The sequence below is a fragment of the Heptranchias perlo genome, chromosome 5 (assembly GCF_035084215.1).
Source record: "Heptranchias perlo isolate sHepPer1 chromosome 5, sHepPer1.hap1, whole genome shotgun sequence".
NCBI lineage: Eukaryota > Metazoa > Chordata > Chondrichthyes > Hexanchiformes > Hexanchidae > Heptranchias > Heptranchias perlo.
In genome coordinates this window covers 53,145,189-53,171,281 of record NC_090329.1, presented here as the reverse complement: position 1 = coordinate 53,171,281, position 26,093 = coordinate 53,145,189, and the positions used below count along the sequence as shown (strand labels likewise).

The window sequence follows — 26,093 nt, the reverse complement described above, 5'->3', positions numbered from 1 at the left end:
TGATTTACAATTATTTCTGGCATGTTATTTGTATCCTTTACAGTGAAGATGGATGCAAAATATCTGTTCAATTCATCCGCCATTTCCTTATTCTCCATTATTAATTCCCCTGACTCACTCTCTAGAGGACCAATACTCACCTTACTTACTCTTTTCCTTTTTAAGTACCTGTAGAAACTCTATTTTTATATTTCTAGCTAGTTTTCTCTTGTACTCTAATCTCCCTCCTTATTATTCTTTTAGTCATTCTTTTCTGTTTTTTATATTCTGTCCAATTTTCTAACCTGCCACTAATCTTCACGGAACTGTATTCTTTCTCTTTCAATTTGATACTATCTTTAACTTCCTTAGTTAGCCACGAATGGTATGTCCTTTTCCTAGAGTCTTTCTTTCTCACTGGAATGTATCTTTGCTGAGTGTTATGAAATATCTCATTAAATATCTGCCACTGCATCTAGCAACATAGGAACACAGGAACAGGAGTAGGCCATTCAGCCCCTCGTGCCTGCTCTGCCATTTGATAAGATCATGGCTGATCTGTGATCTAACTCCATATACCCGCCTTTGGCCCATATCCCTTAATAGCTTTGATTGCCAAAAAGCTATCTATCTCAGATTTAAATTTAGCAATTGAGCTAGTATCAATTGCTGTCTCTACTGACCTATCCCTTAACCTAAGTTCCCAGTTCACTTTAGCTAGTTCTGTCTTCATGTCCTCATAATTGCCCTTATTTAAGTTTAAAACACTAGTCTTAGACTTACTCTTCTCTCCCTCAAACTGAATGTGAAATTCAATCATATTGTGATGACTGCTACCTACAGGCTCCTTTACAATGAGGTCATGAATTAATCCTGTCTCATTACACATTACCAGATCTAGAATAGCCTGCTCTCTGGTTGGCCTTAGAATGTGCTGCTCTAAGAAACTGTCCCGAAAGCACTCTATGAACTCATCTTCCAGGCTGCCTTTGCCAATCAGATTCTTCCAATCTATATGTAGATTAAAATCACCCATGATTATTGCTGTTCCTTTCTCACAAGCCCCATTATTTCTTCCTATATACCCTGTCCTACAGTGTGGTTACTGTTAGGGGGCCTATAAACTACTCCCACAAGTGACTTCTTGCCTTTACTATTTCTTATCTCTACCCAAACTGATTCTACATCTTGGTCTTTAGAACTAAGGTCATTTCTCTCTATTATACTCATGTCATCTTTAATTAACAGAGCTACCCCTCCACCTTTTCTTAGCTTCAAGTCCTTCCGAAATGCCAAGTACCCTTGAATATTCAGGTTCCAGCCTTTGTCATCTTGCAGCCATGTCTCTGTAATGGCTATCCGATCGTCCATATTTATTTCTATGAGAGCTGTCAATTCATCCGTTTTGTTACAAATGCTACGCGCATTCAGATACAAAGCCTTTAGTGCTGTCTTTTTACTATTTTTGCAACCTCTAGTCTTGTCTGCTGGCGCACTCTTAAGTTTGCATGCTCTGTCCCTTCCTGCCACTCTCTGACTATCATTTCCCTTATTGCTACCTTGCTCTCTTGCCTTGTCTTCTTTTTTTAATTTATCACATGTTCCCTTACTTGATCCCTCATCCCCATTATTTATTTTAAAGCCTTCTCTACTGCCCTAGTTATACAATTCGCCAGAACACTGGCCCCAGCACAGTTCAGATGAAGGCCGTCCCAACGGTACAGCTCACACTTTCCCCAGTACTGGTGCCAGTGCCCCATGAATCAAAACCCATTTCTCCCACACCAATCTTTGAGCCACGAATTTAACTCTCTAATCTTATTGATCCTATGCCAATTTGCTCGTGGCTCAGGTAATAATCCAGAGATTATTACCTTTGAGATTCTGCTTTTTAATTTAGCCCCTAGCTGCTCATACCCCCTAAGCAGAACCTCTTCCCTCGTCCTACCTATGTCGTTGGTACCTTTGTGGACCACAACAACTGGATCCTCCGCCTCCCACTCCAAGTTCCTCTGCAGCCCAGAGCAGATGTCCCGAGCCCTGGCACCGGGCAGGTAACGCAGCCTTCTGGTCTCTCGTTCTCGGCTGCAGAGAACTGTGTCTATCCCCCTGACTATACTGTCCCCTACTACCACTACATTCCTACTAACTCCCCCGCTTGAATGGCTTCCTGCACCATGGTGCCACTGTCAGTTTGCTCATCTAACCTGAAGCCCCTGCTTTCGTCCATACAGGCTGCAAGCACCTCAAATCTGTTGGACAATTGCAAAGGCTGAGGCTCCTCCACTTCTACCTTCTCAATCCCATTTCCTGCCTCGCTCGCAGTCACATTCTTCTGTCCCTGATCACTGACTAATTTAGACGATCTTATCCTAAGGGGTGTGACCGCCTCCTGGAACCGAATGTCCAGGTATTTTTCTCCCTCTCTGGTGTGTCGCAGTGTCTGCAGCTCGGCCTCCAGCTCAATAACTTTGAGCCAAAGCTCCTCAAGCCACAAACACTTACTGCAGACCTGTTTGCCCTGGATCACACTGGGGTCCAGGAGCTCCCACATTCTGCAGTCGCTACACATCACCTGCCCTGTCATCTTTATTACGTGTTAATTAATTTATTATTCTTAATTAAATTTATAATTTATAAACCCTACTACTCCCATTAATCTTTACAACTGCTAGTAAACCTTCTACTACTATTAAAACCTTACAATTACTAAGTTACGCTTGTTTTGAAAGTTAAACGAGTCAAATACTGGATGCTGGATAGTTGTTTATAATAGCCCCTGTAGAAAACTCCAATTATTCAACTTACAAAATGGTCAAAACAATACAGAGAACGCCTGCATTATTTCAGTTTAATGCTTGGCTGGCAAGTTGAAAATCTTTCCTTGTATCTTTGAATTCACACAGCAACCCTTGATAATAAAATGACTCATACGAGCTTTAACTTTATATCTAATTTTATGTATAATAGGACAATTATATTGCACAATGTGCATTGCTGCAAACTGGTTTTGACTTTGTAGAGGTTCAAAATATTGTAGTTAAAATGTAAGGGTGTGCTTAATCCTAAGACTGAAGTGTATATTTTCCGATTGGTGAATGCTTATTGCACCTGTACTATTGGCTACTTTTATTCAGATGTTCATCTGATGAGAAAATATACTACTGGCCATACAAAATGGGAAGTATTCCATTTCCCAGTGGTAATGCATGGTTGAATACAAAATAGTTTTTTCTTTAAAGTGAAAGAAAAAGAAAATGCTGAAAAAATGCCTGGTAAATCCTTAAACATTATTAAGAATTTAAAAATCATAGAAGTTGCTTCCTATTTGTTTAGGCTGTATTTTTTTTCATCAATCATACCTCTTCCAAAAGATTTGCAAGCAGCTCCACATAGTTGAAAAGCATCCTACAGGCATTCAGCTTTCCAAACTTCTAAACAAGCGGTGTCTGGTAAATCTGGTAGCTGCAAGTCTAATGTGTTGGACATTTAATGAGAAGATTTGAAGGCTCAGGCCTGGATTTTCCACCTCTGTGCTTGCCAGGCTATGATTTTCTGCCTATTAAAGTGAATGGGCAGAAAATTGTCAGCTGGCAAGCATAAAAGTGAAAAACCCAGGCCGGAGTCTCAATCATGACTGAAGCTTCTACTCAGGCTTCCTCTAGTTTTGTCTGTCTTAGTTAGATCATCAGTGCAAGAGAGGAAAAGCTGGCTTCTTAAACTCACCACTGATGTTCACCTTCTGGCAGATTCACAAAAGAGCAGCATCAGTGGTAGTCATGGAGCTGCGAATGGCCTGCGCTGTCCAGGTTAAAGAGAAACTAGTGATGTCTGATTTCTACACATACTGTCGTACTCCTTGATGAACATTATTATAGAAAATATAAATTACCTTATAGAATCTCTATAGAAACTATCGTGCAAACCATAGATTGTGTAGCTTCAAGTGTCAATAAAAAATATTTAAATACTAATGAGATTGAGGATCAAGGATATCTTAGTTATTCTTAACCCAGCAACTAAGCAATTCCTTGATTACACTTTTATGGTTCCAGGGGGGAAATTTCAATGGTTCGAATGGAAAAGTGGATAAACATTTGAAGCAGAGCATGATACACGGCTATGGGGAAGAGAGTGGGGCAGTGGGATTAGTTTTGGATTGCTCTAGCAAAAACCTGGTCCAGACAGAATGGGCTTCCTTCTGTGCTGTAAACGTTTATGGTTCCTCAGGAAATTATTGTGTGGGTTGTCCCCATTTATACCAACGCATTTAACAAGGCCCTGCCTAACTGGCACCATTCCATCTTTAATCAATTTGTGTGCATTTAACATTCTTGCACTGGCTGTTATAAAGATATCAGTAAGGTGGTATCTTCAAAATGCAACTCAGGTTGTTAGAGAAGAATTGGGGATGCTAGAATATTAATGCTAGTTTGAGCTCATCTGTGGTTTCCACAGTGCCTTGGAACCGATATTGGCCAATAAGTGACAGTGTGAGCTGAGTGCACGTGTTGGACCTAGTTTGTAGTGATGCTCTGTATAATATTGTTGGTCCAGCCAGATTCTGACTAGCACAAACTCTGCAGTGTATATATAAAGTATTTGTTTCTTCATTTATTTACTTCTTAACAATTGGTTGGAATCCAGGGCATTAATTGGTTAACTGTTATCAGTTGCATTATGTAACATGTGATAATATTACTATTCAAGGACACAATTGAAAATGTGGAAGTAATCACTACACAATGGACTGAATGATATTCTTGGGGACTTGTAGTGAATTTGGTCAAATATTCAGATCAGAACATTCCCTGTGCTATATGGAAAACGTAGAAATTTCCACAGTTTATCTCTACCTGAATTTCTAAGCCATGATTCAACCACTCATCTGATCTTTATCTCCTGAAGACTGGTTGAAGAATACATTCATTTGTAATACAGCAACTTAGAACAACTAGGTTGAGAAGCATTACTGTAACTATCTTTAACAAGTGCAGAAAATCAAGCTCTTGGTCATTTGCTTATCTGATCAAAATGCCCAACCTTTGGATGTATACTTTAAGCACTGCTAATCCAAAATGCAATTGCTGCAGCCACACAAATAACAAACAGCATCCTTATCAAAGCATTTATATAAGGATCACAAGAGTTGAGTTCCAATTTGTAATAAATATATTATGTGAAAGAAAACAGCCTTTAATCATTTAACGACTGATTATGTTCACAAATTTATTGAAGGTAACATAAGTAACTTCTTGTTATCCTTTTAATGTATACCATGTCCCAATTTATTCAAAACTGAAAAGCCTGAGAGAATATTTTATGTGCTAAGTACTTCCAACTGTCTTTTTCCAGGATAAATTTAGCAATCCAATGCTCCCCATGGGGAGCCTTGCTCAATGGGAGCGCGGATTGGAGATACGACAAAAATACTGTTGCACTGATTCTTCAATCCATCCTCCTGTTGACCAAGGCTCCCCACAGGCAGCATGGGATCTCTAAATTTACCTCTATATTTTTTGAAAGACAGTTGATTTTTTTTTTTTGCCCGTTGACTGTAAATGAGCAGAGAACCTAGTTCATTGGGGTATCTCATGTTTTTGGAGATATCTTCAATTTAACCTTACATTTCTTCTTTCACAGAGACCTGTTTCTACTCTGGGCTGATTCTATGGGATGTGGTTTATGAAGGTGGCCTGCCAATGTCCCAGAGCTCCTCCATTATTTTCTGTCCAAGTTGGTAATTGAGTTTTCCCTGGAGGCTGATCAGAGAGTTCCTGGCCTACAGAATCTTAGCACAGTGTCTTCCTCCTTGAACCTCTACAGCATCTGATCTGGGTGTTGATTTCAACTTCTGATCTTATCTATCTCTTCAGTTTTTGTGTTGGATTCTCCTCTCCACATGCAAATGGTTCCCTTCCAAAATCACGTGCTGTGTCAAGGAAGACAAGATCACCGAATCGAATGATACCAGTGATTGCATGTTACAAGCTTGTGTAGCATCATCAAATGCCTGTGGCTAGTGCAAGAATGTTTCAAGATTATTTTCTGTAAGGAGGTATTTTGTTGGTTGTTATCTTTCATTGATCATAAACTTACTAAACATAAACTAATCATGTTTTTTTAAAAAATGATCTTGTTTCAGTATGAGGTGTTGATCTGAAACAGTATATTATCTGTTGAAGTTTCAGAAACAACTGCTACTTGGAGACTATGAAAATAAAAGCTGTAAAATAAATTTAATTCCATATTTCAAATGATCAGCATAGGGAAATGATTGATTTTAAGGGGTCACTTTGTCTTAGTGCTTGGTGATCTTTTTGGATATCTGCCAGGCAAAGACTTAGGAAAGTGACTTGGTAGGCATTTTGACAACTCTCCCACATCAGTAGTATTCAACTTAAATGCTGTAGCCTGATTCCTGTGGAGTTTCCCACCCATGTCCAGAGATGACCTAGGAAATGCACGTCAAGCACAAAGGGGGCAGAGATTGGTGAAACAGGTCATTGCCCTGTTCTCCTTTGGGTAGCGCCCTGGTAATAGGTGTTCATGGAGTGCAATGCAGTTTAATCCGTCCCAATATGTTAATGCTGGCTGGATGGGCCTCTGGATCAATTGATATTGCGCCAGCCCAGAGCTGGCAGGCTGCAGCGGGATGCTCGTTGAGGGCATGCAGCTTGCCGGTGGCATGGTAATGAGGCCCAGCCCTTAAAATGTTCTGGGTCTCCCGCTGACAGGAGTGTGTGGCTAGACGCCTGAGAGTTAAAGTCTACCCTAGAATGCGCAGGCAATGACTGACCTCACCACCCTTCAAACAAAGTGAAGTCCATTCCAAGTGCTGATCATTTTTTGTGTGAAGAAGAACTTCCTGATATCAATCCTAAATTTGCCTTTTATTGGTTTGAGCCTGTGTCTTCTGTGTGCTACTCACACAATTTATTTTAATCCCATACTGTTAAAGATATAATGAAGCAAGGGACATTAAAAACTATACATCTCTTACCTACATTAGATGGTTAGCCATTTGCAGGTGGTCAGTTACATAGGATAATTGTCCTAACCACTTTGTGTTTGCCAATTATCAGGGATAGTACTAGGCAGAATGACATCAATGGCTTTGCCGAAGAAGACGATTCACCAGCAACACCAGCAACATCACTAACACCATCAATGTCACCAACACCACCAACATCACCAACACCAACATCACTAACTCCATCAACATCATCACCAACACCACCAACATCACTAACACCAACATCATTAACACCATCAACATCACTAACACACTAACATCATCAACATCATCAACACCACCAACATCAGCAACACCATCAACATCACCAACACCAACACCAGCAACATCATCAACACCACCAACATCACCAACACCAGCAAAATCACCAACACCATCAATGTCACCAACACCACCAACATCACCAACACCATCAACGTCACCAACATCACCAACATCACCAACACCATCAACACCAGCAACAACACCAACATCAACATCACCAACACCATCAACACCACCAACATCACCAACACCACCAATACCACCAATACCACCAACGTCATCAACATCACCAACATCAACACCCCCATACCATCAACATCACCAACATCAACACCACCAACACCACCAACACCACCAACATCATCAACATCATCAACATCAACATCACCAACACCATCAACACCACCAACAACATCAACATCAACATCACCAACACCACCAACATCACCAACATCATCAACACCCCCATACCATCAACATCACCAACATCAACACCACCAACACCACCAACACCACCAACATCATCAACATCATCAACATCAACACCACCAACACCATCAACACCACCAACAACATCAACATCAACATCACCAACACCACCAACATCACCAACATCATCAACATCAACATCATCAACATCACCAACATCACTAACATCATCAACATCAACATCACCAACACCACCAACATCACTAACATCATCAACATCAACATCACCAACACCACCAACACCATCAACATCAACATCACCAACACCACCAACATCACCAACATCAACATCATCAACATCACCAACACCACCAACATCACCAACATCATCAACATCAACATCATCAACATCACCAACATCACTAACATCATCAACATCACCAACATCACTAACATCATCAACATCAACATCACCAACACCACCAACAACATCAACATCAACATCACCAACACCACCAACATCATCAACATCAACATCACCAACATCACTAACATCATCAACATCAACATCACCAACATCACCAACATCATCAACATCAACATCATCAACATCACCAACATCACTAACATCATCAACATCAACATCATCAACATCACCAACATCACCAACATCATCAACATCAACATCATCAACATCACCAACATCACTAACATCATCAACATCAACATCACCAACATCATCAACATCAACGTCACCAACATCACCAACATCATCAACATCAACATCATCAACATCACCAACATCACTAACATCATCAACATCAACATCACCAACATCACCAACATCATCAACATCAACATCATCAACATCACCAACATCACCAACATCATCAACATCAACATCATCAACATCACCAACACCATCAACATCAACATCATCAACATCACCAACACCATCAATATCAACATCACCAACATCATCAACATCAACATCACCAACACCACCAACACCATCAACATCAACATCACCAACACCACCAATACCACCAACATCATCAACACCATCATTACCACCAACACCATCACATATCATAGAGCATTTATAAATGGAAATAAATGGATGCTGAGTCACTGCAGGAGAAATCAGCTGGCATGACCAAAAGATTGCTCAAAAGAGATAGGATTTAAGGAGGATCTTAAAGGAGTAGAGGGAGGTGGCGAGGCAGAGGGGTTTCATTAGAGAATTCCACAGCATGAAGACCTGGTGGCTGAAGGCATGGATGTTAATGGTGGCGAGAAGGGAGGGGGGAAGGCACAAAAGGCAAGAGTCAGAGGAATGGAGAGTACAAAGTGGTTGTAGGGCTGGACAGAGATAGTGAGGCCATAAAGGGATTTAAACATGAGGATGAGAATTTTAAATTGGGGGTGTTGAGGGATTAGGAGCCAATGTAGGTGAGCAGGACTTGCTGCGGGATAGGATATGGGCAGCAGAGCTTTGGATAAGATGAAGCTTATGAAGGGTGGATGATCGGAGGCTGGTCAGGAGAGTATTGAAATAATCAAATCTGGAGGTGTGAGGTAGTGAACTGATGCATGTCAATAGCTGCATCTAGGGATGGAGATGGCCCAGTATCCTTTTGTCCTGGATGTAGGTGGCCCTGCAATGACAGCCACCAAGAGTATTGATGTGGTAGCTGCCTGGTCCTATGTGCTTTGTGATATTTCTATGTTGATTTGGGCAGATGTGGCATCACCCTAAGAGACATCTCCATCACCCGTACTAGTTCCTGCTCTTCCTTTGTGCTCAGCATGCCCACAGATATGTGAGGGAACACGCCGCTGGACAGCAATTAGGGCTTTCTCTATCTGATGTCCCAGCATATCGAATCCACATACAACACTGTTGTAGATTGAAGCTCAACATCTTGAGAGCTCCAACATAAATATTTGTGATCGAAACTATGCCTGGACATGGGACCTTAGCCAAGGAGGCTCGAGAGCAAAAAAGCCCTACTAAGGCTATGCTCTCCAGTTTGAGCTGCAACTTAATCAGGCAATCATGTAGTACTGTACAGATGTGGGTTATGAACTCCTCTGTAGATACAACCAAACTCTATAGGCTGCTTAGCACTGTCTCAAGTGCCTGAATGACCAGCTGATGCGGAGCTCTGAACTGCACTTGTAAGCAGGCCTGATGTGTTCTGAATCCCAGCCCTTGAGCTGACCTTCCAGCTAGCAGGCTGTATCTCCAGCAATGCTACCTGCTGTTTCTTTTCCTCACTCATGTTTTGTGCTTTACTGCTTGCTCCTTCCTGCAGCTACCAAATGATCTGTGCCACTGTAGCAATGGGTGATGCAAGATGCTGTGAGGCGCTCAGTTGAGGCTGGTCATTGGGTTTTGACGCTGTCTCTTCTTAGGGGCCCAGAGCAACAGAAGAAGAACATATTTTAGAATGCTAGCAGTAAGACCCCCATTGAAACAGAGCCTTACAAGACAAGAAATATTACAGTTTTAGGATTCAGCATGAATGAATGTCAGGAAAAAGCATGAAAAGAAAAAAATGGTACTAATCATGAGCTTGGGGGAGGCCTTCAATTTCCCCCTCTCCCACTCTCTCTATTGCCTCCATGCCCAGACTCTCCAGGGTTCTCTCTTTATAAGAAATCAAGGATCACAGCTTATGTGAAGCCTTTCCTGTCTGCATTCACTGGTGTTGGTTATGTGTGACCTTCTCCTGCAAACAGATTGAACAGAAACATATGTTGGAACAAGGAATATAGGAGGAAATTTTCTGACTTCATGATCCTGGCAAGGAGCTTCATCTGCCATGATTGCATATCAGAAATTCAGACGCACATGGTGCACAATCTTCCAAAATGATCAAATAATCATTTGCCATATGTGCTCCCAGCTGGTGAGGTTCTCAGCTGGGATCATGAAGTTAGAAAATTACCCCTTATGAGAGAAGATGTGTGTGATCCAAATGCCCAGACATGTAGCCATCTAATGTAAGTATGTGTGTTAACCTGTGGTGTGAAGGTGCTGCTAGCCACATTTCATGGTCCATTGGGCAACAATGCAGAGTGCCCTGGTAAAACATTTGGAAAGTAGATCATCAATTACTACAGAGCTGTAATTGATCTGTAATTGATCTGTCAGTCTGTGATGCTGAATTAAGCTTATAGCAAAGCGCTATTAAGATCCCTTGTAAGATAACACTGTTACATTATGCAAAATTTGAATACATTTACCTTGGCAAACTTGGAAGAAAATTTCTTCCTCACTTGCTCGCAGGCATAGTGCACAGATGAGGCAGCATTAACTCTGGCTGCTCTGGTTGTACTCTTGACTGGAGGATGGTCCTCAGCTTAAAATTGATGCACCCTTGCAGATGCACCCCCAGAGCAGCATTTTGGAATGGTGCTGTTCTGCACCTTGATTCTGCCATTTTTACATCTGCAACCAGTTACCCTTTAATGGTGACCAGCAGCCCTTTAAGAGCTGCTTGCACAGATTAGCCTACCTCCTGAACCCTGTGTATTCCCAATGCATGATGCATTATATGCCAAGAGTACTCAAAATTTATTTAAATGAACTGGCTTCACATTATAGCACAAGAACAGTTCAGTGCAACACAAATACACACAGCATCTGAAGAGCAGCGGTCCCAGTATTATCAGTCCCCATATTTAAAAAAAAAACATCCTCATAAGATATTCAATTCTGTTTATGTGTCCCTTAATTTCCCATCAAAGATTCTAAAATTGAAAGTAATGAGAGTCACATTTTCATAATTGATTTTCATATTGCATGAAACTATCAGAAAATGTTAACATTTGTTACCATGTGATCTTTCATACTGCGGCTGTGGACTCTGCAGAGCATTGAGTAACATGATTAAGGTTTTTGGTGAGGGGTTTGTGCACACACAGGTCATTATCTTCCCGCGATCCTGGCTAGGTACAAATCTAAGCAGGAGACATCCAAAATATATTTATTTTAGTGCCACAAACATTAATTTTAAAGCTAATTTTCCCATGATTATCATTGATGAATATATTAGCAGTGTCTCACCAATATAAGTGTCAGTTCTAAAAATTAAATCACTATTTCATTTCTTCAGTTTCCTGAATTGAATATAAAGTCATTCCTTTTCACATTCCAGCCTGTCAGTCACTATACCAACGCACATCAGGGGAGCGGAACTGGCTTCTTTTTGTTTTGCTACATTTTAACTGAGAACAGCCACATATCCCCAGCCTACTCTGTGATCTCTGACTGTGGCATTGACTGCTATTTGGAAAGAACTCCAGTTGCAGAGAAATTAAACAAAGTGCTAATATAATGTCACCTGGAATTTCTGGGAGTCTCCTGGGTTGGGAATCGACTCTTCTTCCTGCAGAGATTCCCAGAAATGTTCCCAAACATTGGCATGGAAGCTGTCAAGTGTTTCAGAACATGGATGGCAACCGATGCATGTGCCAGCCAAAAGAAGGGTATGCCAACCACTCACAGAAAGCAGCACTGCACTCCTTCTCCTGGCTGATTTTTCAGACAATACCTGTGGAGATTAAAGAGAGACGGAGAGGGGGAGAGAGAGAAAGGGGAGGGGGAGAGAAAGGGAGAGGAGGAGAGAGATAGGAGGGTGAGAGAGAGAGGAGGAAGAGTGAGAGGGGAGGGAGAGAGGGTAGAGGAAAGCACGGGGAGGGGGAGAAAGAGGGAGAGGGGGAGAGAGGGGAGGGGGAGAGAGGGGAGTAAAGTGTCCTCCGCAAATGCTTCTGGAAATAGTGTCAAACTTAAGCATGAAAGTTCTCACCTTGCTGGACTTCTGATTTACTAAGCAGTAAAATGAGATCCGATATCAAGGAGACTTTCCAAATTCTCTTTATCAACAACAAGCAAAGTAAAACTCTTCACTAATGCCTCGTCGCAAACTGGAATCTCAGCAATCATCAGCAGGCATCAATATTAATTTCCCAAATTTCATTTAAAAATATCAAGTTGGCCTCTGCATATTTTGACACAGGGCTTAGCTATACCAGCCACCGGTTTGACTCCTTATTGACTGATTTTGTGGCCTGAAATCTTAGCAAGATTGTGACAGTGCTGTCTGTTTTGGATTGCTGGTGGCTATAAAATAAATGGGGGTGAGATATCTCTGAATATACTGAAAAATAGTTGGAGAAAAATCTTATTTCCTGATTCCAGTTAGCCCAAACAAATATAACAAATTATTAATGGCAAAAAGTGGCAAACTCATTCTTCTACTGTCATTTCTGCACAGAAAGAAGGATGCCTTCTACGGAATCCTTCTTATTTTACTTTATCTCCTTTCAAAGAGTCCAAAAAGATTATCCAGTATGAGATGTCATCCCACTGCTAACCTTCCTGGAACTATGCAAAGGACAAGTTTTAAAATTGACAGCGAGGGTATTGGGCAGGATTGGCGACATTCAAAATGGCTGAGATGCTGGCTGACTACGTTAATATCAGTGAAGTACTTCTAACAAGAGCATCTGAGCACCATGGCCAATTGGTTTAATTCCTCCCTCCCCTTCACTTGGCTCTTGTAAATTCATTTCAAAAAGTTCTGCCTTTGAGGCTTATCTATTACAAATTAGATTTGACCCCTTTTTTAAAAGAATATATTTTCATGCCAATTTTGATAAACTGCAAATTTCTAAATATTTACTTGGGATTTTGAGAATAGAATGTGAGTAAATATAACTTTAATACAAAAGAACATTGTAAATGATTTGTTTATTACCACACAGCACTGTGATTTATAAGTTATTCCACAATGCATAGAGTGTTCTGGAGCAGAATTCACATAATCTCTGTGCACATCATTACTGTTGTCTCAGCTACATCAAAATGTAATTTACCACTGTGCAGATTCCACTGTGATAGTCACACTGTACAACAAAGGAGAAATAACATGCTCAAACAGAGCAGTAAAACTTCTAAACTGTCCAATTCCACAAAGAACTTGGACATTCATTTTATTTGCATAGATTAAAAAGAAGTCGTGCAATAGACAGTAACCAGCAACCAGTCCAAAAACCTTGAACTGCAATTCACATTCCTGAGGATTTGCTGGGAACTTTTGGATATATTTTAGCTCTTATCTTTAAAATTATCCTGAATTACAGAGGAGCAAAAGCTAAATACTGCTGATAGAAAATATAGCCTAGATAAAATATTCATGTTTAGGAACAGATTCCATATACTTTTCCATTGGCTAATGGTACAAGTGAGACAAATGGCCCAGTGTCAGCATAGAACTGCAACATTTATGTAACCAGCTGGTGAGTTGAAGTCAGCTGTGACTGCATCTTTGAGTTTAGATCCCAAAGCCACAGATATTCTTTTACTGGCCTCGAAATTCCATGTGCAACGATCTGAGTGCAATCACCGAGATTACACCTGCTGGTGCCCTCCAACACTGACGCTTACAAGAACTTGCTTGGAGCTGGCAGACACAAGGTTGCCCAGGAGCGAAGTATTATATAATATTTTGATTTTATATTTTTTTATTTTTGGTTCATAGAATCATAGAATCATAGAAAGGTTACATCACGGAAGGAGGCCATTTGGCCCATCGAGTCCGGACCGGCTCTATGCAAGAGCTATCCAGCTAGTCCCACTTCCCTGCACTATTCCCGTAGCCCTGCAATTTTTTTCCTTTCAAGTACTTATCCAGTTCCCTTTTGAAGGCCATGATTGAATCTGCCTCTACCACCCCCTCAGGCAGTGCATTCCAGAACCTAACCACTCTCTGTATTAAAAAGAATTTCCTCATGTCGCCTTTGGTTCTTTTGCCAATCACCTTAAATCTATGCCATCTGGATCTTGACACTTCCGCTATTGGGAACAGTTTCTCTGTGTCTACTCTGTCTAGACCCTTCATGATTTTGAATACCTCTATGAAATCTCCTCGCAACCTTCTCTGTTCCAAGGAGAACAACCCTAGCTTTTCCAGTCTATGCACGTAACTGAAGTCTCTCATGTCTGGAATCATTCTAGTAAATCTCTTCTGCACCCTCTCTAAGGCTTTCACATCTTTGCTAAAGTGCGGTGCCCAGAACTGAACACAATACTCCAGTTGTGGCCAAACCAGTGTTTTATAAAGGTTCATCATGACTTCCTTACTTTTGTACTCTATGCCTCTATTTGTAAAGCCCATGATCCCATATGTTTTTTTAACCGCTTTCTCAATCTGCCTTGCCACGTTCAACGATTTGTGTACATATACCCCCAGATCTCTCGGTTCCTTTACAACTTTTAGAAATGTACCCTTTAGTTTAATTTGCCTCTCCTCATTTTTCCTACTGAAATGCATCACCTTGCATTTTTCTGCGTTAAATTTCATCTGCCACGTGTCCGCCCATGCCACCAGCCTGTCTATATCCTCTTGAAGTCTATCACTATCCTCCTCACTGTTCACTACCCTTCCAAGTTTTGTGTCATCTGCAAATTTGGAAATTGTGCCCTGTACACCCAAGTCCAAGAAAAGCAGTGGTCCCAGCACCGACCCCTGGGGAACACCATTGTACACCTTCCTCCAGATCGAAAAACAACCGTTCACCATTACTCTCTGTTTCCTGCCACTTAGCCAATTCTGTATCCGTGTTGCTACTGGCTCTTTTATTCCATGTGCCCCAATCTTGTTGACAAACCTACCATGTGGCACTTTATCAAACGCCTTTTGAAAGTCCATATACACCACATCAACTGCATTGCTCTCATCTACCTTTTCTGATACCTCATCAAAAAACTCTATCAGGTTAGTTAAACACAATTTGCCTTTAACAAATACATGCTGGCTTTCCCTAATCAATCCACACTTGTCCAAGTGACTGTTAATTCAGTCCTGGATTATTGTTTCTAAAAGTTTTCCCACCGCCGAGGTTAAACTGACTGGTCTATAGTTGCTGGGTTTATCTTTACACCCTTTTTTGAACAAGGGTGTAACATTTGCAATTCTCCAGTCCTCTGGCACCACCCCTGTTTCTACGGATGTTTGGAAGATTATGGCCAGTACCTCCGCAATTTCCACCCTTACTTTCCTCAGCAATCTAGGATGCATCCCATCCGGACCGGGTGACTTATCTACTTTAAGTACAACTAGCTTTTCTAATACCTGGTTAAATAGAATCTGGTTAAATAGAAAAGCAGTGCAATTTGGGAAGCAGAGATGTAGAGTTGGTTGGAGCATACTAATTTCTCTGCAGAACAGGCTGAGGAGCTGGTGGGTGCAAAACTTAGGCATTACAGTGCCATAGTTGGGTGTAAGTACAGCATGACACATTACATAGGCTGGTTTCCATTATGAATGTGGGCGTAAGAATTTACAATAGAAAAAGTTAACATAAAAGTTGTCAAAAATATGTCAACAGAAAGTAAGGTTTTGTAGATAAAAAATGCTTGCTGATGTCAGATTTTAATATAAATTAGTTCTTGTGAATGTATTTTATATGCAGAGTAAGAAATTTCTTCAAGTGGGTTATAGGGCGATGTGCGATTGAAAAATTTGAGTGATGGGCCATGGAGACAAAGAAACAGTTAACAGGCACAAACATCATGATATTCATGTGATCTATGGTACTTACAACTCAACACAGATCTCTCTGATTTTACTTCTTGTACTGGAAATAATATATCATCTGTATTAGATAATTGTTCTTGTGATCATGATACCTACAGATGTCTGGGTGCATGGGCCTCTACGCTGTAATGGCAGTGGTGCTTGAAGCTTCTATTGGCAAGAGATTACTTGGTCCAGCTAATGCATAACACTGTAACACTGTAATATTCATAGAACCAGCTACCAACAGTTCAGGTTGTATTCATGTTGTAAGCAGACTGAACATCATCTGGAAGAAACTCCTAACTGAAAATCTCAACTATTCTTTCCTCATATGGAGTGAGTTATTGGGTCCGTCACCTATTCCATGCTGTGCCCTGCTAGTATGTTCCAGCTCTGACTTATATAGAAACATAGAAACATAGAAAATAGGAGCAAGAGTAGGCCATTCAGCCCTTCGGGCCTGCTCTGCCATTCAAAATGATCATGGCTGATCATCTAACTCAGAACCCTGTTCCCGCTTTTTCCCCATATCCCTTGACTCCTTTAGCATTAAGAAATATAAGAACTGTAGGGATGTGCGGAGTAGGACTCTTAAACATAAGAGGGTTAAGACACAATGATTTGTTGCAATATATTCTTGTGCAATATATTCTCTTTGCCATGATATATACAGTATATATAAATACATACGTGTGTGTGTTGGTCTAGTACATGCCCAACACACTTCCGATGTCACACTTCAAATGCTGAATTAAAAAAAGAAAAAAAAAGGCAGTCATTTCGACCTGACTTCTGACCCAGATCTGGGAATTTACCAGCCCTTCCCAAGGCATAGCTGGACAGCAGGCAGACACCTGTTCTTAGGCCCCTACCAACGGCACAGAGCTAAGAGCTGTACAAAAGCTGATGTGGAGTGACTTCCCTTCCAGTTCTCCTTGTCTCCCAGTCTCTGGAGAAACACTTGTCTTTACTTGGCACATTTCCATTCTAGCACAGCTGAGACCAGGAATTCCCTAAGTGAGGAATCATGGATGCCCCATTACCTTGTGCTGTGCCACCTTGTTGGCTTTCTCCTCACCTCTATACTTGGAAAGATGATCTGTTCGTCTGCCTAGTGTACCTCTATCTATTAACTTCACCAGAAGCCTAAGATTGTGGCAGGATTTAATTATCTGTAAAATTTCACTGCAGGGATATTTCCAATGAGTCCTACTCCACACATCCCTGCAGTTCTTATTGCAGAGAGAATACAGCAGTTTCCAGGCGATAGATCTGGAAACACTCATCATCAACAAAAATGGAGGAACATTTTAAAATTCTTAATAAAGGACAGAACTGCATGTGAGCATTTTACACTAGAACCCCAGGCAGTACATTCATTTCTTAGGATCATTTCCCTGGCAGACTGGATAGAATCAGCTTGTCAAAGTCAATCTCTGTAGTTCCCCTTTGCTGCATACAGCAAGATAGAGTTGGAGAAAAGAGGAAGGTCCCTGAATCACTTTGGTACAGACGCAATAACAAAGTGAAAGGGTTGTTACATGACTGACGATGTCCTGGTGTTACAACCTTACCACCATCCAGTGTCTAATACAATTTAAAAACAATTTTTAACTGAAGTATGACACAGCCTGCTATATGGTACAAGGCCTGGGCGCATTGATACACTGTTAAAACATCATAAATAGTCTATCTTCATTCTCAACAGCAACGTACGTCACTGTCTTTGGTGACACAATGGGGTCAATTTCAACCCTACCCACCCGGTGGAAACTGGGCAGACGGGCAGTTAGAACGAGCATGTTACTTAGCCACTTTGAATTTGACTCTTGCCCGCCGTGTCCGATATTAACCCGTAGGGTTTTGAAGGTGGTTGAGGCACATGAATCTATGCAAATTGAGGTCCTGTTATAGCAATGAGACTCCAATGGCATTTTAAATGGGTTCTGAGGTAAGTGTACAAAAGTACTACTCTATTCATCTCATCTAGGTAATGCATTTAGAGGAGAAACAAAATCCAGCAATTGAAACCCAACTCGGAAAAGGTTTGTAGTGTTGGTATTCTCAGCTGAGTGGTTCCTTGCTTAATGTGAGATCCAATACAACACATCAAGATGACTCAGGTCAACAGCTGGTGGGAAGAAAGAGGAAGCACTTCAGGTAAGTCAAACATTTCCTTTGTGGGGCTAGTAGGAGCAAGAGCGCTCCTCCGAGCCTCACAAGGAAAGTCACGGCTTCCCCTGCACCGGACTTCCCTTCCGTGAGACCCTCCTAATACCCGCTCCCTGTTACTTGGAAGCTGACTGTTGACCAAGGGCTTCCCGATAATAATGGCTTCCCCTACCAGCAGCCGCTCTCCGCCCTCTTCCCGCCTGTTCCGGGTGGGAAATAAACCGTGGGCATTTAAATGAGGCTCGGTGGTTAAAATCACCATGGCATCCTGCTGCCTCTGGTGGGCGGGAATTAACTCGCTAGAGTGGTCCGCTCCAAATTAAAATCCCTACAGATATATATAATATGCAGGAAAATAGTGGTTTCTTGTTGTTTTTTTAATTTTCCCAGTAATGACATCAGGGAGGACATCAATGAATAGGAGGCTTTCTGCACTGACTGATTTGCTTTGACAAGCGCCTTGAAATTGCATTGTGCGGTGAAGAGGAACCCTATCAGCCACAAAGCCATCAGACAGTGGTCAGCATGAAACGTTCTGGGGGTCCCGCAGGGAAAGGAGAGGATGGATCCAATCGGGCAGTTCCCCGACCAGTTGGTCAAAGCCACTTGGCAGAATGTCTCGTTGCCAGAACTGACCAACAGGCACCAGGATGTAGCTTGGATGGTGGTGAGAATGGCCCATCCAGTGTGGTCTTTCCTGCACGCACAACATCTCAGCGCTACCACGAGCTGCCCTCGAGGCTGAAGCGGGGACAAGACCGTCGTCCATCTCCTGGTGGACTGCCCCTTTGCGCAGAAGGTGTGGAGAGAGATGCGTTGGTATCTGTCCTGCTTCATCCCAAACAGCTCGGTAACACAGGACGCTGTGCTCTATGGGCTGTTCCCCGGGATGCACACTGAAACAGATATCACCTGCGGCTGGAAGACCGTTAACTCAGTGAAGGAGGTCATTTAGTCTGCCCAAAACCTGTTGGTCTTTCAGCTGAAGGAGCTGTCCACGACCGAATGTTGCCGACCAGCACACTCCAAGGTCCAGGAGCACGTGCTGCAGGACGCACTGAAGCGAAATGCGGCCTATGCAAAAGCTCTGTGGGGAAAGGCCACCGTGTAAGGCCATCCCACTTTGTATTGTACAGAATGTATTAAAAGATATGTACTGTGTTTTGAATTGTAATAATGGGATCTTATTATGTACGATCTGTATTGTGTTGTTTTGAGCTGCATTGCTTGGAATTGTGATTTTTACATTGGACCATGTGTATCTTTAAATTCTATGAAATAAAGTATATTTTGAAATGAAAAAAAAGTTAATACATTTGCATGGAATTCCTCTGTCTGCTATTTTAATGCAAGTGGTAACCCAGGAATTTATCAAATAGCAGAGAGGGAAATGTCATAAAAATGCATGAATGTGTTTGTTACTAATATTGCACAGTGTAATAAGTACTGATAATAAGATTTAATTTACTGATGACTAAAAGGGAATATCAGAGGAGATTTTATGCTTCAGCACTTTTTGTGTATGCTGGGAGCACACATCGGGAAACTTTGCACCCCCCCAGCTTGTGATTTTTTCCCCATTAAAGATTAAGTGCTGGGTGTGACAACGCATTCTCTAGATTGAATTACACAAATGTTACCTGCCATAGTTTGTGTAATTCAATCTAGAGAATATCCAGTAAGTGCTGCGCACTCTGGATATTGTAATATTGTACTTGCTTTATTTTTAAATCAAATGCATTATCATTTTTATCTTAACGTTTGGGGTCATTTGCTCGAGATGAGCTTTCAACTACATATCCGCTCCATCACTAAGAACACCTACTTCCACCTCCGTAACATTGCCCATCTCCGCTCCTGCCTCAACTCATCTGCTGCTGAAACCCTCATCCATGCCTTTGTTACCTTTATGTGGAGATACCGGTGATGGACTGGGGTGGACAAATGTAAGGAATCCATTAACACCAGGTTATAGTCCAACTGTTGGACTATAACCTGGTGTTGTAAGATTCCTTACATTTGTTACCTCTGGACTGGACTATTCCATAGCTCTCCTGGCTGGCCTCCCATCTTCCACCCTTTGTAAACTTGAGCTCATCCAAAACTCTGCTGCCTGTATCCTAACTTGCATCTAGTCCCATTCACCCATCACCCCAGTGTTCGTTGACCTACACTGGTTCCTGGTTCAGGAACGCCTCGATTTTAAAATTCTCATCCTTGTTTTCAAATCCTTATATGGCCTCACCCCTCCCTATCTCTGTAACCTCCTCCAGCCCTTTAACCCTCCGGGATCTCTGCATTCCTTCAATTCTGACTTCTTGTGCATTCACAATTTTATTCGCTCCACCATTGGCAGCCGTGTCTTCAGCTGCCGAGGCCCTAAGCTCTGGAATTCCCTCCTGTAACCTCTCCACCTCGTTACCTCTCCTCCTTAAAACGTACCTCTTTGACCAAGTTTTTGGTCACCTGTCCTAATATCTTTTTAAGTGGGTCGGTGTCAACGCTGCCATGAAGCGTCTTGGGACATTTTACTATGTTAAAGGCAATATAAATATTGGCAATATATAAATGCAAGTTGTTACTGCTGTCATTCTAAAATCCAGTTTTCTGGAATTAATTTTTTGTTTCAATTCCCTCCTCGTCCCAGCTTTCCTGAAGGTGCTAACTCACACTGGGACACAGCTGCACAGATATTAGTGGTAACCTTCCAGTACCTTGCCCAGGTGGCCATTCCTAACGGGCGAGACCAGGCAGCAAGTGCAGGATTTTCCACTGGTTCCTGGCTGTCTGTCACATTTTCAGTAGAACTCGGTGGCAAATCTTCTGCAGCTGCTCCGCCAGCTACCCACTGCCCTCTGCCACTTCTGGGAGTTTCAGCCGAAGGCGACTGGGGGCGTACAGTATATCCTCCCAAATATGGGCAGATGATTTGTAAATGGTATGCAAATGACAGGAATCAATCCTCTGATGTATTTTGTGTCTTTTGTGCCTCTAACAATGCTGGGCATCAAATTGCCTGGGTGCTCTTACTGTCCAGGTTTTCTACGGCAGTTGAGAGAGGGGGTTATAAATTGAGGAGGCGCTTTAGCCAATGCAGGGCAATTGATTGCATAGGTTGAGAGTTTTTCTAAAAAAAATTAAATATTTTTATACTTTATGGGCCAGACTCAATGGCTGCCGGCAGGCACCTACAACTCTCCAAAGGTTTTCAGAATTTTTGTCCCCTTATTTTTTATTGTCCCCATCCCTTTAAATTTCACTCACCTGCAATTTTCCTCTCCCACCACTAGTATGCTCCTAATGGAATTGACCTAGGGAAACTGGGTGCAAACAGCACATTTCTATTCAAGTCTGTCTAAAACGTGCCAATACCCATTCAGGTCTAAGCTACGCCAATAGAGAAAAATCTAGGCTAGGATGTGTGACACCAGACACCCCCTTCTGGTTACCATAATACAGGGCAACTGAATAATAACTATAACTAAGAAGCTTTCTTAACATTTAAGGGGAATTTAAGGGGAAGATAGATAAGCGCATGAGGGAGAAAGGAATAGAAGGGAATCCTGATAGGGTTAGATGAAGTAAGGAGGGAGGAGGCTCATGTGGAGCATAAATGCCGACCAATTGGGCCGAATGGCCCCTTTCTGTGCCGTAGTTTCGATGTAACTCGATGTAACCTTTTTAACATATATAACTGATAGCAATTCAGTAGAACATACTTCCCTTTAAAGTACAGTGGAAAAGAAGTTGTGAAAAACCTTCTGTGCATTTGCCGGCATATTGTGCACACTGTCCACACAAGCAACTCATCGGCACAGGCACATTTCACTTCATTTTGAGCCGGAGATAAAAGCGATGGACCAAATAGGTATTGGAAAACCAGTACGAGGAAAAACAAGCCAGTTATGAAAGGACAGGAAATGGTTGGGATGACAGTTGCCATGTTTTGCTCTCAAACCATCCTCATTTTATTTGTTTCTTCCCACCTATGGGTGTCTTGGCTGATAGCAGCCTCTACTGATTGAATTGTAATTTGACCATAAGGGCTATTGTACAATGTGATTTCAATCATGGTGATACCTTTCATTGCGCTTTACAGCAGAATTTCCCACTGATATTATAGAGATAATAAGAGGATACACAGTCACGAGTCACTAATTTAATTGAAGGGTTCAGCTAAAGTAAATAGTGAGAGGGAAGATTGAGCAGGTTATAATCATCATCAAAATCCCTAAAAATTACTCGGTAGTGTCATTTTTAATCATAGCACTAGTAGATTGGCAATGGCATTGCTCATGGTGAGTCTGATGAGTTTCTGAGTCATGAACATTTTTATCACCAAGATAGAGTTCATCCTTTCAGCTGCCTCTGCTGCGTCACCTCCTATGCCTTTCCCAGGAAACCAACCCTCCCCACAGGATCCCCCTACCCTAACTCTCAACTTCTGTCTCTCTTTCTCTCTCTCTCTTGATTTTCTCCCATCTCCCCATGCTCCCTCTGAGCTCATCTTGTCCATGAGGCCTATCTTCTGCTCCCTCGACCCCATTCCCATTAAACTGCTGATCACCCAACTTCCCTTCTTGGCCCCATGCTAGCTGATATTGCAAATGGTTTCCTCTCCTCAGGCACTTTCCCCTTCCCTTTCATGACCCCCACTTCAAAAAAACAACCCTCAACTCCTTTGTCCTTCTATACTACCGCCCCATCTCCAACCTACATGTCCTTTTCAAATTCCTTGAACATATTGTTGTCTACCAGATTTGGGCCATCTCTCTCTTGCAACTCTATTTGAATCTCTTCAGTCAGCACTAAAATGGCCCTAATGAAAGTCATGAGTGACATTCTCTGTGAATGTCACTGTGACTGTAGTGCATTATCCCTCTTTGTCCTTCTCAACCTCTTTGCAGCCTTTGATATGATCGACCACATTATTCTCTTTCAAAGCCTCTCCTCTATTGTCCAGCTCAGGTGGACCAACCTCACTTGGTTCCACTCTTACCTTTCGAATCATAGCCAGAGCACCTCCAGTAATGACTTCTCTTCCTGTTCCTGCACCGTTACTTCAGGAGTACCCCTAGGATTAATTCTTGGCATCTACATATTACCCCTTGGCAGTTTCCACATGTACATTGACAACACCCAGCTCTACTTCTTCACCAACTCTCTCCACCCCTCCACTGCCTCTGTACTGTCAGGCTTCTTGTTTGATGTCCAGTCTTGGATGAGCCACAATATTTTCCAGCTAAACATTGGGAAAACTGAAGCCATCGCCTTCGACCCCTTTGTAACAAACTTTGGACCCTCGCCACCAACTGCACCCACCTCCCTGGCCAGTGTCTCAGGCTGAACCAGACTGTTAGCAATCTCAACCCTGAGCTGAACTCCTGACCCTCCACTCTGTAAACTTCAATTTATCCAAAACTCTGCCCATACCTATTCCGCACCAAGTCCAGCTTTCCCATCACCCCTGTCCTCGCTGATCTATTTTGGCTCCTGGACCTGAATCGGCTCAACTTTAAAATTCTCACGCTTGTGTTTAAATCCCTCCATGGTCTCATGTCTCTCTATCTCTGTAACCTTCTCCAGTCTTACAATCCTCCAAGATCCCTGCGCTCCTCCAATTATGGCCTCTTGCGCATCCTCGATTTTAATCGCTCCATTACTGGCGGCCGTGCTTTCAGCTGCCTGGGCCCTAAGCTCTGGAATTCCCTCTCTAAACAGCTCCTTCCCTCCACTTCTCTCTCCTTTTTAAGATGCGTTTTAAAAGCTACCTCTTTGACCAAGTTGGAAGCACAATAGATGCTTGACCTTTCTTTATGGAATTCCGATCTGTTATTGGATCTGTGGAAAAATGTGTCAAGATAACCTTCTATGATAATTATGTCTGCACTGAAGCTTCAGAGTTTTTTCTGCAGTTCCACTTGCCTAATAGCACTTTCTGCTTCATATGGCCCATTTCCATTTCTTATACATCTTTTCACATCTATAGTTTGTTTCCAGGGAATATGATCCAGACTTTCAGTGTGTGTGTTCCTTTTCCATTTCCTATGACTCTTTCTTTATTTCTACCATCACATTGACTATTTTCATTCCGTTCCCTAGGCCCATTTCTACTCCCTGGACAATATTTCTGTGACCTGCTTCCACTCCCTGTGGCCCATGTTTATTCCTTTATTGGTTGTTTTTGTTCCTTATGGCCCATATTCACTCCCTATATATCTGATTGCTAATGCTTGTTTTTACTGCTTGTACATTGTTTCCCTATTTGTGGCACAGTTCCACTTCATGTACTCACTTCCACTCTTTATAGCACACTGTGACTTCCTGTACATCGTTTCTACTCCTTATGGCACAGACCATTATTCCTCTGGCTCAGATTTTACTCTCTCAAGCTGTGGTTTCAGTCTTTCCATTCACAAGTGACCTCTGAATTCTATTTGTCAAATGTTGATATTTTAAAGTTAGGAACTAATAGCTTCAGAAAGGGAAAGAAAAGGGGCTACCGTTAATCGAGAGCAAACAAAAATATTTCACACAATGCCAGGTTCTCCATACAATACAGACATTGGGGTCAACTTTAACTGTTGCTGCCAGGTGTAAAATGAGCGATCGACCCACTGCCGCCCATTTCCTGCCCAGTGCGGATTAGGTAAAATCAACCCCATTATTATTTTTCACATTTTCAACCTGGATCTGAATTCAGGATAGACTGATAAGATAAAACTTCTCTCTCCACTAGTTGTAAGGGTCCTTAGCGATATGAATTTGAAGAATTTCAAGCTAGTTTCTTGACGGTTTGGGCCCAAAGCACAATTATTTGCAATCTACGAGTGGCAGCAATGATGGCTGGTGTGGGAAATACAAATTTCACACTATTTTACTGTGTGAGGAGGAGTTTTAAAAGCACGTTATTGGAAGTTTTACTACGCATTTAACCCTACTCTACTTTTTGTGGGAGTGCTTAATATTGACACTGAGGAAGCTAAATTCTTTAGCGCCCATTTCTGGGCATGACTCCCACGGAGCACTGCAATAGCTTGCCCTAAGATTGCTCGAGGACCATTCTAAATTGGTCCTCATTATCTTCAGCTGTGGACGACAATGGGGTGCCCCGATGCAGCTCACCGGTTGAGGCCCGGCAAATTTCAGCCCGCTCAGATGTTGGTGGCGGTGCTCAATTAAATCCTGTTGGGGGGGAGTGGGAGGGGGGAAACGTGAGCCAGCAGCAGCCTGTGTGTATTAATGAAGGCAAGTGGAGCACTCCACGTTGAGGTAAGTGTAAAAAAACGTACCTAATGGTTTCATCGGCAGCCTCCAGTGTTCCCTTTAAGGCTGCCCAAGACCCAGAAAAACTAGTCAGAGCTCGGATTAGTCTTAACTAATTTAGCAAATGGGTCCTGAATTGGACACAGAACCCTCATTTCAATATTGAACAGAAGCCTATGATTGTTTCAGGCAGCCACCAGGGCCACCTAAAAGAAGGTCCTGATGAAATTTAGCAGTGGCTTAAACACACGCAGATTGGGCGAGGGCCATCACATCGTTGCCCCATAAAATGGGCACAACAATATTGAATTTCTCCCCGAGTGCATAAAATGAATGTGTGAACTTGAGCAGAAAGT

General features: G+C 42.1%; 1 protein-coding gene across 2 annotated transcripts in view; it reads left to right on the top strand.

Annotated features, from left to right (window-relative positions):
- The window catches only part of osr1 (odd-skipped related transcription factor 1), a 66,659-nt gene extending 47,369 nt beyond the window's left edge, over window positions 1-19,290 (top strand). The window contains exon 4 of one of the 2 annotated variants that reach the window (XM_067983766.1): window positions 18,862-19,290. In XM_067983766.1, coding sequence (XP_067839867.1) covers window positions 18,862-18,864 — 3 coding nt within the window. In that variant the 3' untranslated portion in view covers window positions 18,865-19,290. Of the gene's footprint in view, window positions 1-5,622; window positions 5,682-18,861 lie in introns of those variants that run through there. The other variant, XM_067983765.1, reaches the window with a different exon arrangement.
- Window positions 19,291-26,093: the final 6,803 nt, after the last annotated feature.